Source organism: Lynx rufus, unplaced genomic scaffold (assembly GCF_022079265.1).
Source record: "Lynx rufus isolate CCGP_SWC_20201006 ecotype Redwood Valley unplaced genomic scaffold, mLynRuf1.p SCAF_4, whole genome shotgun sequence".
NCBI classification, from domain to species: domain Eukaryota; kingdom Metazoa; phylum Chordata; class Mammalia; order Carnivora; family Felidae; genus Lynx; species Lynx rufus.
The window spans coordinates 156,949,395-156,961,685 of NW_025814856.1; the positions used below are offsets into that span (position 1 = coordinate 156,949,395).

The following is a 12,291-nucleotide window of genomic DNA, read 5'->3' on the forward strand; positions in this document are numbered from 1 at the left end:
CTCAGATTTCCTCATTTGACAGCAACCTTCCTTCACTTTTGTCCAAGAGTCATAACAAGCCCCAACACAGCCACTCAGAGGCTAACAGGCAGATTCTGGGACCAAGGTGTTGTGGGCAGCTATCAGCACACTTGCCATGGGGATGAGGCCCTCAAGCTTGGGTCTTTACTTCACAGTATGATCAGTGACTCCTGTTATGTTAGTATCATTCTAGGATCTGCATGGGAAATACTACACTGAAATAGAAATGCCCTGACCACAGGCTCTCAGGAGAGGCTTGATACAATCTCATTTAAGAAACAAAATAAAGAAATGGCGCTTGGGTGGCTCAGTCAGTTAAGTCTCCAACTCTTGATTTCAGCTCAGGTCATGATCTCACAATTCATGAGATCAAGCCCTGTATTGGGCTCTGTGCTGACATCATGGAGCCTGCTTGGGATTCTCTCTTTGCCTCTCTCTCTCTCTGCCCCTTCCTGGCTCAAAATAAGTGAGTAGACTTTAAAAAAAAGAAACAAATGAGCAATAAGGAAAATAAAGGAGACAGAAAGGCAAACCAAGAAACCGACTCTTAACTACAGAGAACATTCTGATGGTTACCAGAGGGGAGGTGGGGGTGGGTGGGTGACATAGCTGATGGGGATTTAGGAGGGTACTTGTGATGACCAACAGGTATGGTATGGAAGTGTTGAATCACTATATTGTACACCTGAAATGAATATTACAATGTATGTTAACTAACAGGAATTTAAATAAAAACTTAAAAAGAAGACATTATAAATTAATGCAACTTTTTGATAGTGATTTGATAACAGCTCATAAATTAATGCAATTAAAAAGTTGTATTTGTACAACTTTTCAGACATGAAAATATTTTTTAATATAATTTATTGACAAATTGGTTTCCATAGAACACCCAGTGCTCATCCCAAAAAGTGCCCTCCTCAATGCCCATCACCCACTTTCCCCTCTTCCCCAGCCCTCATTAACCCTCAGTTTGTTCTCAGTATCCAAGAGTCTCTTATGGTTTGCCTCCCATTCTCTCTGTAACTTTTTTTCCCCCTCCCCCTCCCCCATGGTCTTCTATTAAGTTTCTCAGACATGAGAATATTTAGTGCAGCAGCAATACAGACATGAAAAATTGGAGAAAATGCAATGTTCATCAGCACATTCATTAAACAATGATCAGTATTTCATAAGTGAGTATTAGATAAGCAGTAACTTAAAATGTGATTGACATATTATTTTATTTCAGAGAAAGAGAGAGTGAGAGAGCATGTAAGCAGGAGAATGGGGCAGAGGGAGAGAGAAAGAGAACTTTAAGGAGGCTCCATGGTCAGCTCTGAGCCCAATGCAGGGCTAAATCCCACGACGCGGGGTACACAACCTGAGCCGAATCAAGAGTCGGTTGGTCAACCAAATGAGCCATCCAAGAGCCCCACATATCATCAACAATATGGGGAGTTTAATATACACCCAAACATGCATATGCGTGCACACACACACACACACACATATCAAGAAAAAGGAAGCAGGAAAGTATATTTATTTAAATATAATTTATTAAAAACTATATATATATATATATATATATATATATATATATATATATACACACTCTTGTAAACACACAGAAAACTTCTGTATGAATATGCTGGAAAATTATAACAATAATAATTTATAATATTTAGCTCTAGGAGATGGATCAGGAGAATCAAGCAGATGGGGAGAGAGATATTTATGCTTTACCTTATATCCTTCCATTTGATTTTTAAATAATACCTGTGCTAATTTCATGAAAGATGGCAGTTGTTTTCAACGTTAAAAGTAAATGTTTTAAGTGTGATTTTGCTTTTAAACTCAGCATCCCAGCCATTCTCTCTTTTATGCAGTATTTTGTTGTTGTTGTTGTTAATTCTGAATAGTGTTCCTTCAAGTTTGACCCCTCAGTTCAAGCAGCACAGGGAGGTGACCTGAGAGCATTTGAAGATCTAGAAGGGAAATGTATGGCTGAACACCCAGAGTTGGGTGCATGTTGGAGGGACTGGAATGGGCTGTGGCATTATCAGAAGGTGACATTGGAGTAGGTGGCAGGTCCTCTCTATTTGTCTTGCCAGGTTCCCATAACTGTGGACAGAGGGTATGTGGTTTAGAGTGTGCAGAGATCATCAGGAAAGCTGTGCTTGCTGAAACCTTGGAGATGAAGAAGAAGAAGATTTAGAAGAAGAAGATTTAGTCTGAGTCTGTCTTGGAGTCATCAGCTTGGGGGCAGGGCAGGCTCTGTAGGGCTAAATGGAGTCAGGGAGAAGCAGAGAGCAGATGAGGGGGCTGAGTGTTCACAGCTTGGTAGTGGTGATAACTAAGGGTCTGGGAGGATGGCAGCCTGAAAGTTGAGAAATTCCTGAGTAGGAGTGTTTAAGTTTTCCCAATGCAGAGAACTTTACCGGGATCTAAAACTTGATTATCCTCAGGAGGGAAGAGTGAAAGTTTCTTCAGCTTTTCCTTGACTACATCCCTAGTGTGTCTCTGAACCTGTGCAAATGATTCTCCAGTGTATAACTATCCTTGGGGATGGATAAGATAGAAAAGGAAGGAGGCAGAGAGAATGAGGGGGAGGGAGATAGCTAGATTCCTCTCAGCACTACTTCTGCACTTTTTCCTGATCTCCTGGGTGTGGACAGTGTTCTTCACCATGAGTGGAGACAGCAGGAGCTGCCCTTGTCTCCTAAGCATGGCTCTTTACTAGCTGTGGGAGCCTGCATGATGCCTGAAGTGCAATAGAACTTTCCAGTCCAGTCCATTCCCTACAGGTGAGTGTCTTCCAGGTATGCCCCTTGGTGAAGGAGAGAGTTACCAGAGCATTAGCAGGGGGAGGGTCTAGGTTTGGCTGCCAGGTACAATAAGGACACCTAGAGCCTGAAGAGTGGATTAAGGTAGCTGCAGGTTAGATGGCCCTCCATCAAATCATCCCTCCATAGCAGAGAGCAGCTTCATGATGCCCAGTGCTGGCGATGAGCACACTCTCTGCCATCACCTCAGTTCCTGTTCTCTCATATCTCTTCATCTCTTCCTTTTATCTGCTTGCCTTCTTGTGGGGATCTCTGGGAAGAGAGATTGCAGGTTGGCTGGTCAATGCTTTAGAGAAAAGTGAATGGAGGGAAAGGTAGAAAGGTTGGGTACTCTTTGTTTATTCATTGGTTTGTTCTTTAGCCTGTTAATTAATAAAGTCACTTAAAAATATTTATAGAACACATACTTTGTCAGACTCTGTTCTTGTCACAGGTGATAATACAAGAAAGCTAAAGAACTTGTTTCAAGTTACTTAATTCTAATGTGGGATTTTGAGGATGATAAACTAATAAACAATTAAACACATAATATGGTTTGAGCTACTGATGAGAGCCAATAGAATAAAAATGCAGCCTCACAAGGTTAGAGAGTGAAATTGTGCATGTAGTGTTTTGAAGGGGATGTTGGGAAAGTACTGTGGAGAGGAGATATTTGAGCAAAGACCTGCATGTGGTGAGGGAAGAAGTCCAGACCTCCTGAAGAACTCAGTATGATTTATATTGATGTCTTCTAACATTTTCTTACCCTAGGGCTCTAGAGAAAATAGAAGGTCGTAGATAAGCATATGCACTCTTTGAGTTTTCCAAGTTGCTCTATGGGACTGAGACCATTGTAGTTGGGTTAGAGCGATAGGCTGCCCATTTCGAGGTTTTGTCTCTGTCTGGAACTAGACATTTGAGACCGGGGAAATATGGAGGATTTTGCCTCTATATCGCCACTGTTTTCTTGTCTTCTGGTCCCAGGGTGGAGACTGCAGTACAGACAGGACTTCCTTCTGGCACCCGCCTCCCCATTGTCATCTACAGAACAGAGGAATAAAAGATCTCAGAGTTAGAGGTCACTAACAGGGAACTGGAGAGGCCCTTCCTGCCTGGAGGATATACATTCACGGATATGAGAAATGGTGGGTGCCTTTCATCCTGAGAATAAGGAGGGAGAAGTTGATAATCCACACCACGGAGCCAGCTTCCAGAAGTCAGGAAAAGACTCAATATTTTGTCTCAAAACAGTTCTTATGACAATGTCCTAGATAGGTCCCACTTGCTAACAACACTGCAGAGTTCTTAGTATAATTGAGGCAGAAACTTAGAATGAATATAATGCAAATGGAACCTATGTTAAAGAATACAAACAAAAGAAGTAATCATGTCTTTGTGTGATTGGCTAAGGTTGGGATTCTTTGAACTGTTGAAATGTAGCAGGAGTTTGCAGGACATGGATACAAGAGGCAGAGAAGACACTTTTGGGCCCTGGAGATGAAGTGTTGCTGGCATGAATGAGCACTTTGTGACCAGGGAAGTGAATAGAATGGCAGGTCAGGGCAGGGCTGGAGGCAGGATGGCTGGTGAACTGGGAGACGGGTACATACTGGGTGAGTGGGTTTTCATGCCTCAGGTGTGGTGTTGGTGGCTACTGCTCATCTTCTTGGGCATTTACGTTTACCTTCATAAGTTACACATATCCTTCATGAAACATTTAATATCAACCTTGTATAAAATAGTAGCATTATGTTGTGAAGTCTAGGAGTAGGATATATTTCCTCAAACTGGAATTGCCTTGAATCTTCCTGTGGTCAGAAACTTGTTTTCTCTCTTTTGCTCTTTAGATTCCACAAGGAACAAGAGCTCAGAACTAAATGTTGGGGAATCACTCTAGTGCCACTGAATTTTATCTCCTTGGCTTCCCTGGCTCCCGAGAACTACATCATATTCTCTTTGCTATCTTCTTCTTCTTCTACTCAGTGACATTAATGGGAAACATGGTCATCATTGTGATTGTTTGTGTGGACAGACGTCTGCAGTCCCCCATGTATTTCTTCCTTGGTCATCTCTCTGCCTTGGAGATCTTGGTTACAACTATTATCGTACCCGTGATGCTTTGGGGGCTGCTGCTCCCTGGGATGCAGACAATATCTCTGGCTGCATGTGTCACCCAGCTCTTCCTGTACCTTTCTTTGGGGACCACAGAGTTTGCATTACTGGGAGCGATGGCTGTGGACCGTTATGTGGCTGTCTGTAACCCTCTGAGGTACGACATCATTATGAACAGCCACACCTGCATCTGGGTGGTCATTATGTCATGGGTGTTTGGGTTCCTTTTTCAAATCTGGCCAGTTTATGCCACATTTCAGCTTACCTTCTGCAAATCAAATGTGGTGAACAATTTCTTCTGTGACCGAGGGCAATTGCTCAAACTGTCCTGCAACAATACCCTTTTTATAGAGTTCATCCTGTTCTTAATGGCTGTTTTTGTTCTTTTTGGTTCTCTTATCCCTACAATCATCTCGTACAGCTATATCATCTCCACAATCCTCAAGATCCCCTCAGCCTCTGGCCGGAGGAAAGCCTTCTCTACATGTGCCTCTCACTTCACATGTGTCGTGATTGGGTACGGCAGTTGCTTGTTCCTCTATGTGAAACCCAAGCAAACTCAAGCAGCTGATTACAATAGGGTGGTGTCCTTGATGGTTTCAGTAGTTACTCCTTTCCTCAATCCCTTCATCTTCACCCTCCGAAATGACAAAGTCATAGAAGCCCTTCGGGACGGAGCAAAGCACTGGTGTCAACTATTCAGGAATTAGTCTTGTCTTAATTATTATGGATTTTATAATGCTCTGAAAAAAAACATACTCCTCTTTGATCTGCATCATAACCATCATCAAATATTCTGTGTGCAACAAAAGCCTTTTAAGTTATGGCCATGGTTTTTAACATGGTTGTTTGTTATTAAAAATTCACTTCTTTTTAAACATATATCTATACATGTATACATATGTGTGTGTGTATATATATATATAGTTATAGATATACATATACATACTGTTCTCAAAATATACATTTCACAATAAAAGTTAAAAATTAAATGTAAAAATAATACATGTATGTGTGATATTTGTATTTCTGAACAGGAAAAGCTAGGAAAAATATTCCCCAACTGCAAAATGGAATGACTACTCATTTCTAGGTTGCTGATTCATCTCTTCATGTAAAATGTCCTGTGGTTTAGGTTCTCTGGCTATGTAAGCTCCCTACTCCTTCCCTGACTCAAACATATTCTCTCTCTCTCAACAGATACAACAAGACTATTCTTTCACTTCTATAAATGTGACATTTCTAATTTCAATGATAGATATGAAGACCTAAGACACTGCCCTCAATCACCTGGGGATCTGGTTGAAATGCACATTATAATTCAGAGGTCTGGACTAAGGCTGGAGAGTCTACATTTCTAATCAGCTTCAGCTGATGTTGATGCTGTTGGGGGTGAGGGTGAGGGACGAATTACCTCTGCCCTTGGTTTCCTGTTCCAAAGTCTGTTGCCTTAGTACTTCTCTGCATATTTTCTTGGCTGGCATAATTCCACAATTCTGGACACCATTACAATCCCAGGAATGGTTGTTTTTTTAAAAGACACATCTCTAATTGGTGGGCTTCCTCAGGGTGTGGGAGGAAGAGCTAGATAAGGTGGTATTCTCTCACCTGAAAGCACCTGCATCATGGTGCCTGCTGCCCAAAGGATGTGGGACAACAACAGAGCTGCTGTGACAAGGGAGAGCTGGCCCCGCGGGGTCCCTGGGCTCTGGAGGAGTGTAGAGAAGGCAGAGGAAGAGGCAGCCTCTGGCCCCTCTCACATTCCTCAGTCCTTTCAAGGTTCATGTTACCTGGCCCCTGAATCCTACCCCCTTCAATTGTTCATCCTCTCTTGCCCACTTTCTTTCCTGATTCTTCTTTGTAGCTCTCTTTCTGTGGCTCCAGTTCCCCATTTCACTTCTGCATTCCTCGTTGCCTTTCCCCCTCATGGACCACGCTTAGCGTGCTGTCATCCAGCTTCCCACAAGGCAGCCCTTGCGCCTCTGTGCCAGCACACCAACCTCACTCACTCTTCCCCTAGTCAGCCCCTCTTTGGTTCCAATCAGTGATTCCCTTTCTGATGTCATAAGCACACATTTTATCCACTATGGCATTTTTGTAATAACAAAATATTGGTAACCAAATGGATATCAGTAGGTGACTGGTTAAATAAATTGTTTCACTCATACAATGAAATACTATGCAGCCATAAAAAGAATAAAAAACCTCTTTCTGCAATGATTAGAAATGATCCCCAGGCTGTATTGTTAAGTGAGAAAAGCAAAGCACATGGAACTTAGTATTCACTTTTGGGTAAGAAAGAAGTAGAAATAATATTCATGTAATAATATTCATATTTGCTTGTGGACCACATTGTAAGAAATTAAGAAGTAATTACTTGTAGAACAATGGACAGATAGAATGGGAAAAGAATGAGACTTTTCACTGTTTGCCTTCTAATATTCTCTCTGTTTTTTTTGTAACCATGTTTAGGTATTGCCTATAAAAATAAAATAATAAATTTCATTTATGTACTTTAAGGGATGTAGTAATTCAATCTTACCTTTTTATTTATTCAAATATTTATTTATTTTTCTCTTATTCAGGAGCGCCTGCTTATTTATATGAATACATTTCTCTAACTGGAAGATATTTGGTAAGTGGAGCTTCTGTTAAATTAAAATATTTTGGAAAATATTCCTGGAGCATAACATAGAAGCCAGGAGCTCAAGAAGAATATCAAGAGAAGGAGGCCTGTGTAAAGTGACTATATGCTTTCTTGAACTTGGGGTATCGGTGAGTGTGTCTGATAGGGAAGAAATAGCACTCTCAGCAGAAGAGAAGAGGCTGTTCCATTCTAAAGAATCTTGGTCTGTCACACAGTACTTATTTATTTGTATACTAGGTAATTAGAACCAGAGAGAACTATCCATCTAGAGCTCCATACTCCAAAGCAGTATAGCACTGAAGTTAAATACTCGAGAAGCCCAGTGCCTAAACTCCCTATCCCCAACTTTTCAGGCAATAATTTTCTGCTGTGCTGAATACCTCTCTCTACTTCCCAAAATGGATCACAGAAATGCTTGATGTATATGTATGATGTGAACAATAATAATGATATTAACAACCAATACTTCATATTATGCATGTCAGGAACGCTTTTCACATTTAGCCCTAAGGATTCCCTGTTGATTTCACCAAAAAGGGACCTACTTGGCATCCAAGTCCATGCATGGACAGCCCAGAAATTGTGGGAAGTTACTCCCAATTGGATGTAATATGACCAATGAAAGTAGACACCAGTAGATAATTTTTCCCCTTTTCCCCTCTGAGGGATAGTTATGAAACAGAGTTTATACATATCCTAAGGTGTGAGTAGTACCAAAGATCACACAATTAGTTGCACTTAGGGGCAGGAAGCTTGATAAAGCATCCTTTTATTGGTTTTACAGTGTTCCATGGTTCATATCTTTTGTCATTCATGCCTGCCCTCATGGACTGTATTCCCCAATGAATAGCCGATAAGTCCTTGGCCTCCTGAGGAAACCAAGCTAAGAAATACTGCTTAAGTCTCACTCTTTAATTTTTACTACTAAACAACTCATTTAAATCATATAAGAACTCCCTAGGGTAACTACTATTATTACTCAAGGAACTCTGGCACAGAGACAATAAGTGACTTACCCAAAGTCACATTGTTAGTATGCAAAGGCCTAGGATCCAAACCTAGGCAGTCTGGCTCCGGTTTATTCTCTTAACCACTATATAGCCTACAGTGCTACATCATGAAATGCTAATTGTTTATCTTTATCTGAGCTACTTGTTATTTATTCTTATATCAGTCAGGATAGTCTAGATTATGTTGTGGTAAAAGTAGTCTCAAGATCCTTGTATCCCACAACAACAAATGCTTGTTTTTGTTCCCATTATTTGTCTGCTATGGGTCAGTTGCTCCTCTACTCCCTATCATCTTTGTTTTAGTTAAGGCTAATGGGGCAGTCTCTAACTGGGACTTGGCTGGTCTTGAGATAGTGGGAAAAGAGTATGGCAAATCATGGTCAGATTCACCAAAGTAAGGGACCAGGCCAAACTTGCTGTCAGTGTTAATGCTTAATTTCAACCTAGAATATAAAATTTTATATATATACATATATATATATATGTATATATATAAAATTTTATGTATGTATATGTATATATGTATGTGTATATGTGTATATATATATATATATATGAAAAAATTAACTTTATATGTTGTAATTTTCTTGGATTGTTATAGTCTGTTTCTTCCATAACCTAGATACATACTTATACACAGTGTAAAGAAGGGAAAAACTCATATGATATTTGTCTTTCTCTGACTTATTTTGCTTAGCATATTACTCTAGTTCCATCCGTGTTACTCTAAATGGCAAGATTTCATTCTTCTTGATTGCTGAGTAGTATTCCATTGTATATATATGCCACACCTTTATTCATTCTTTAATCAATGGACATTTGGGCTCTTTCCATAATTTGGCTATTGTTGTTAGTGCTGCTATAAACATTGGGGTGCGTGTGCCCCTTTGAATCAGCATTTTTGTATCCTTTGGATAAATACCTAGTAGTGCAATTGCTGGGCGTTAGGGTAGTTCTATTTTTAATTTTTTTGTGGAACCTCCATACTGTTTTCTAGAGTGGCTGTACCAGTTTGCATTACCACCAACCGTGCAAGAGGGTTCCCCTTTCTCTGCATCCTCTCTAACATCTGTTGTTGCCTGAGTTGTTAATTTTAGCTATTCTGACAGGTGTGAGGTGGTATCTAACTGGGGTTTTGATTTGTCTTTTTCTGATGATGAGTGATGTTGAGCATCTTCTCATGTGTCTGTTAGCCATCTGGTTGTCTTCTTTGGAAAAGTGTCTATGTCTTCTACCCATTTCTTCACTGGATTGTTTGGTTTTTGGGTGTTGGGTTTGATAAGTACTTTATAGATTTTTGGATACTAACCCTTTAACAGATATGTCATTTGCAAATAATCTTCTCCCATTCTGTCAGCCTTTTAGTTTTGTTAATTGTTTCCTTCAATGTGCAGAAGATTTTTATCTTAATGAGGTCCCAATAGTTCAGTTTTGCTTTTGTTTCCCTTGCCTCTGGGATATGTCTAGTAGGAAGTTGCTGCAGCCAAGGTCAAAGAGGTTGTTCTGTCTTCTCCTCTAGAATTTTTTTAATTTAATTAATTTATTTTGAAAGAGAGAGAGAGAGAGAGAAAACAAGTGGTGGAGGGGCAGAGAGAGAGAGAGAGAGAGAGAGAGAGGATCCCAAGCAGGCTCCACACTGTCAGCACAGAGCCCGATATGGCACTTGAACTAATGAACCATGATGACCTGAGCTGAAATCAAGAGTTGGACGCTTAATTGACTGAGCCACCCAGGCACCCTTCTCCTCTAGGATTTTGATGTTTTCTTGTCTCGCATTTAGGTCTTTCCTCCATTTTGAGTTGATTTTTGTATATGGTGTAAGAAAGTGGTCCAGGTTCATTCTTCTGCATGTCACTGTCCCGTTTTCTCAACACCATTTGCTGAAGAGACTGTCTTTTTTCCATTAGATATTCTTTCTTGATTTGTCGAAGATTAGTTGACCATACATTTGTAGGTCAATTTCTGGGTTCTCTATTCTGTACCATTGATCTATGTGTCTATTTTTGTGCCAGTGCCATACTGTCTTGATGATTATAGCTTTGTGATACAGCTTGAAGTCCAGGATTGTGATGCTTCCAGATTTTTGTTTTCAACATTACTTTGGCTATTTGGGGTCTTTTCTGGTTCCATACAAATTTTAGAATTGTTTGTTCTAGCTCTGTGAAGAACGCTGGTGTTATTTTGATAGGGATTTCATTGAATATGGAGATTGCTTTGGGTGGTATCAACATTTTAACAATATTTGTTTTTCCAGTCCATGTGCAGGCTTTATTTTTGAGGTGATCATTGCAAATATCTGTGAATATACCAAAAAGCATTTAATTGTGCAGTTTAAATGGGTGACTTTTGTGCTATGTGAATTATATCTCAATAAACTTGTTAAAAATAGTATGTTAGATTGTGAAAAAGTTTTATGAAGAAAAGTGAAATAGGACTGTATGGGACCATCTATTGAGGGAGTCTTGAAATTTTAAGTAGGGTTGTCAGGGAAAGCTTGAGAGAATGAAGTACAAAGCCCTTTGGATGCCCATTACAGAACACCCCAGGCATAGTGAACAACAAATGGAGAGACCCTTGGGCAAGCGTAGGTAAAGATGCCGGAATGGAGCAAGTATAGGGAGTGTAAGAGCAAATTCAGTCAGAGAAGTAATCAGGATTTGATCATACAGAGCCTTGTAAGCTTTTAAAAGACTTTTGCCTTTTCGAGGAGTGAGTTGGAAAGTATTGCAAGTTGTTGAAAAAGAGTGACAGAATCTGTCCAATGTTTTAATGAGATTATTCTGACTGCTATGTAGACAGTTGATTAAAGGCCAGTAAGAGAGAAGGAGGGAGACCACCTAGGAGATTATATCAGTTAGCTTCTGCTATATAAGAGCTAAGCATAAAACTCCAGGGCATACAACAATGAACTTTTATTTTTATGCATTAGGGCTTCAGCCTATCTAGGCCAGGCTCAGCTGGTGGTTCTGCTAATCTCAGGTCAGCTTGTGTGTGAGTCTAAGGGTTGGATGGCAGGTGGCTGGTCTAGGCTGGGTCCACACTGATGTTTCAACTGGGGTGTCTCTCCTCTTCTTCTTGGCACCAGCAGGCTTACCTGAGCACTTCTTCTTCTGATAGTGGCAGGACACAAGAAAACACAGATGGAAATACTAAAGGCCTCCTAAGGCCTGGGCTGAGAACTGGCACACTGAAGTTTCGGTCTCATTCTGTTGATCAAAGCCAGTTACATGGAAGAATCCAGAATCAGTGTATGGAGAAGTGCATCATTTGAGGAAATTAGGGCAGAAAGGGGTTGACCAAGACAGCCATAGTGTTTCTCTTGCCTCTCTGAACTTTAGATAGGCTTCTTCCTGACTCCAGACCCTTGCCATCCCTATTCTTAGATTATTTACTTTAGAGCACTTATAATTGTAAATTCTTTTTCTTCACCCTTTACAGACTCAGGAGCAGCTCAATGTGCTTACCCCATTGATCAATCTCTCCATTAAGGTACTTCAGTACTTTTCTGGTAGCACATCTCAGGGCTTAAAAACTCTCCCATTCTTTGTTTTAGTGGAGTTGAATTCAGGCTGAGTTCTGGCCCCCCTCTCCTATTTCAGTAACCTTGAATAAAGTCTTCTAGGCCTGTTTAACTTTGTCTGGGGGAAATTTTTGCTTTGATGGGTGAAAAGTGAATATTTTCAATAGTCTAATTTAC

The 12,291-nt window shown here is 40.3% G+C and overlaps 1 protein-coding gene across 1 annotated transcript; it reads left to right on the plus strand.

Moving 5' to 3' along the window:
- Positions 1-4,618: 4,618 nt before the first annotated feature.
- On the plus strand, positions 4,619-5,747 carry LOC124524539 (olfactory receptor 9A4). Its single transcript, XM_047096851.1, has one exon. It carries the CDS (start codon positions 4,703-4,705, stop codon positions 5,645-5,647), a length of 945 nt encoding a protein of 314 aa, XP_046952807.1. The 5' UTR covers positions 4,619-4,702; the 3' UTR covers positions 5,648-5,747.
- Positions 5,748-12,291: the final 6,544 nt, after the last annotated feature.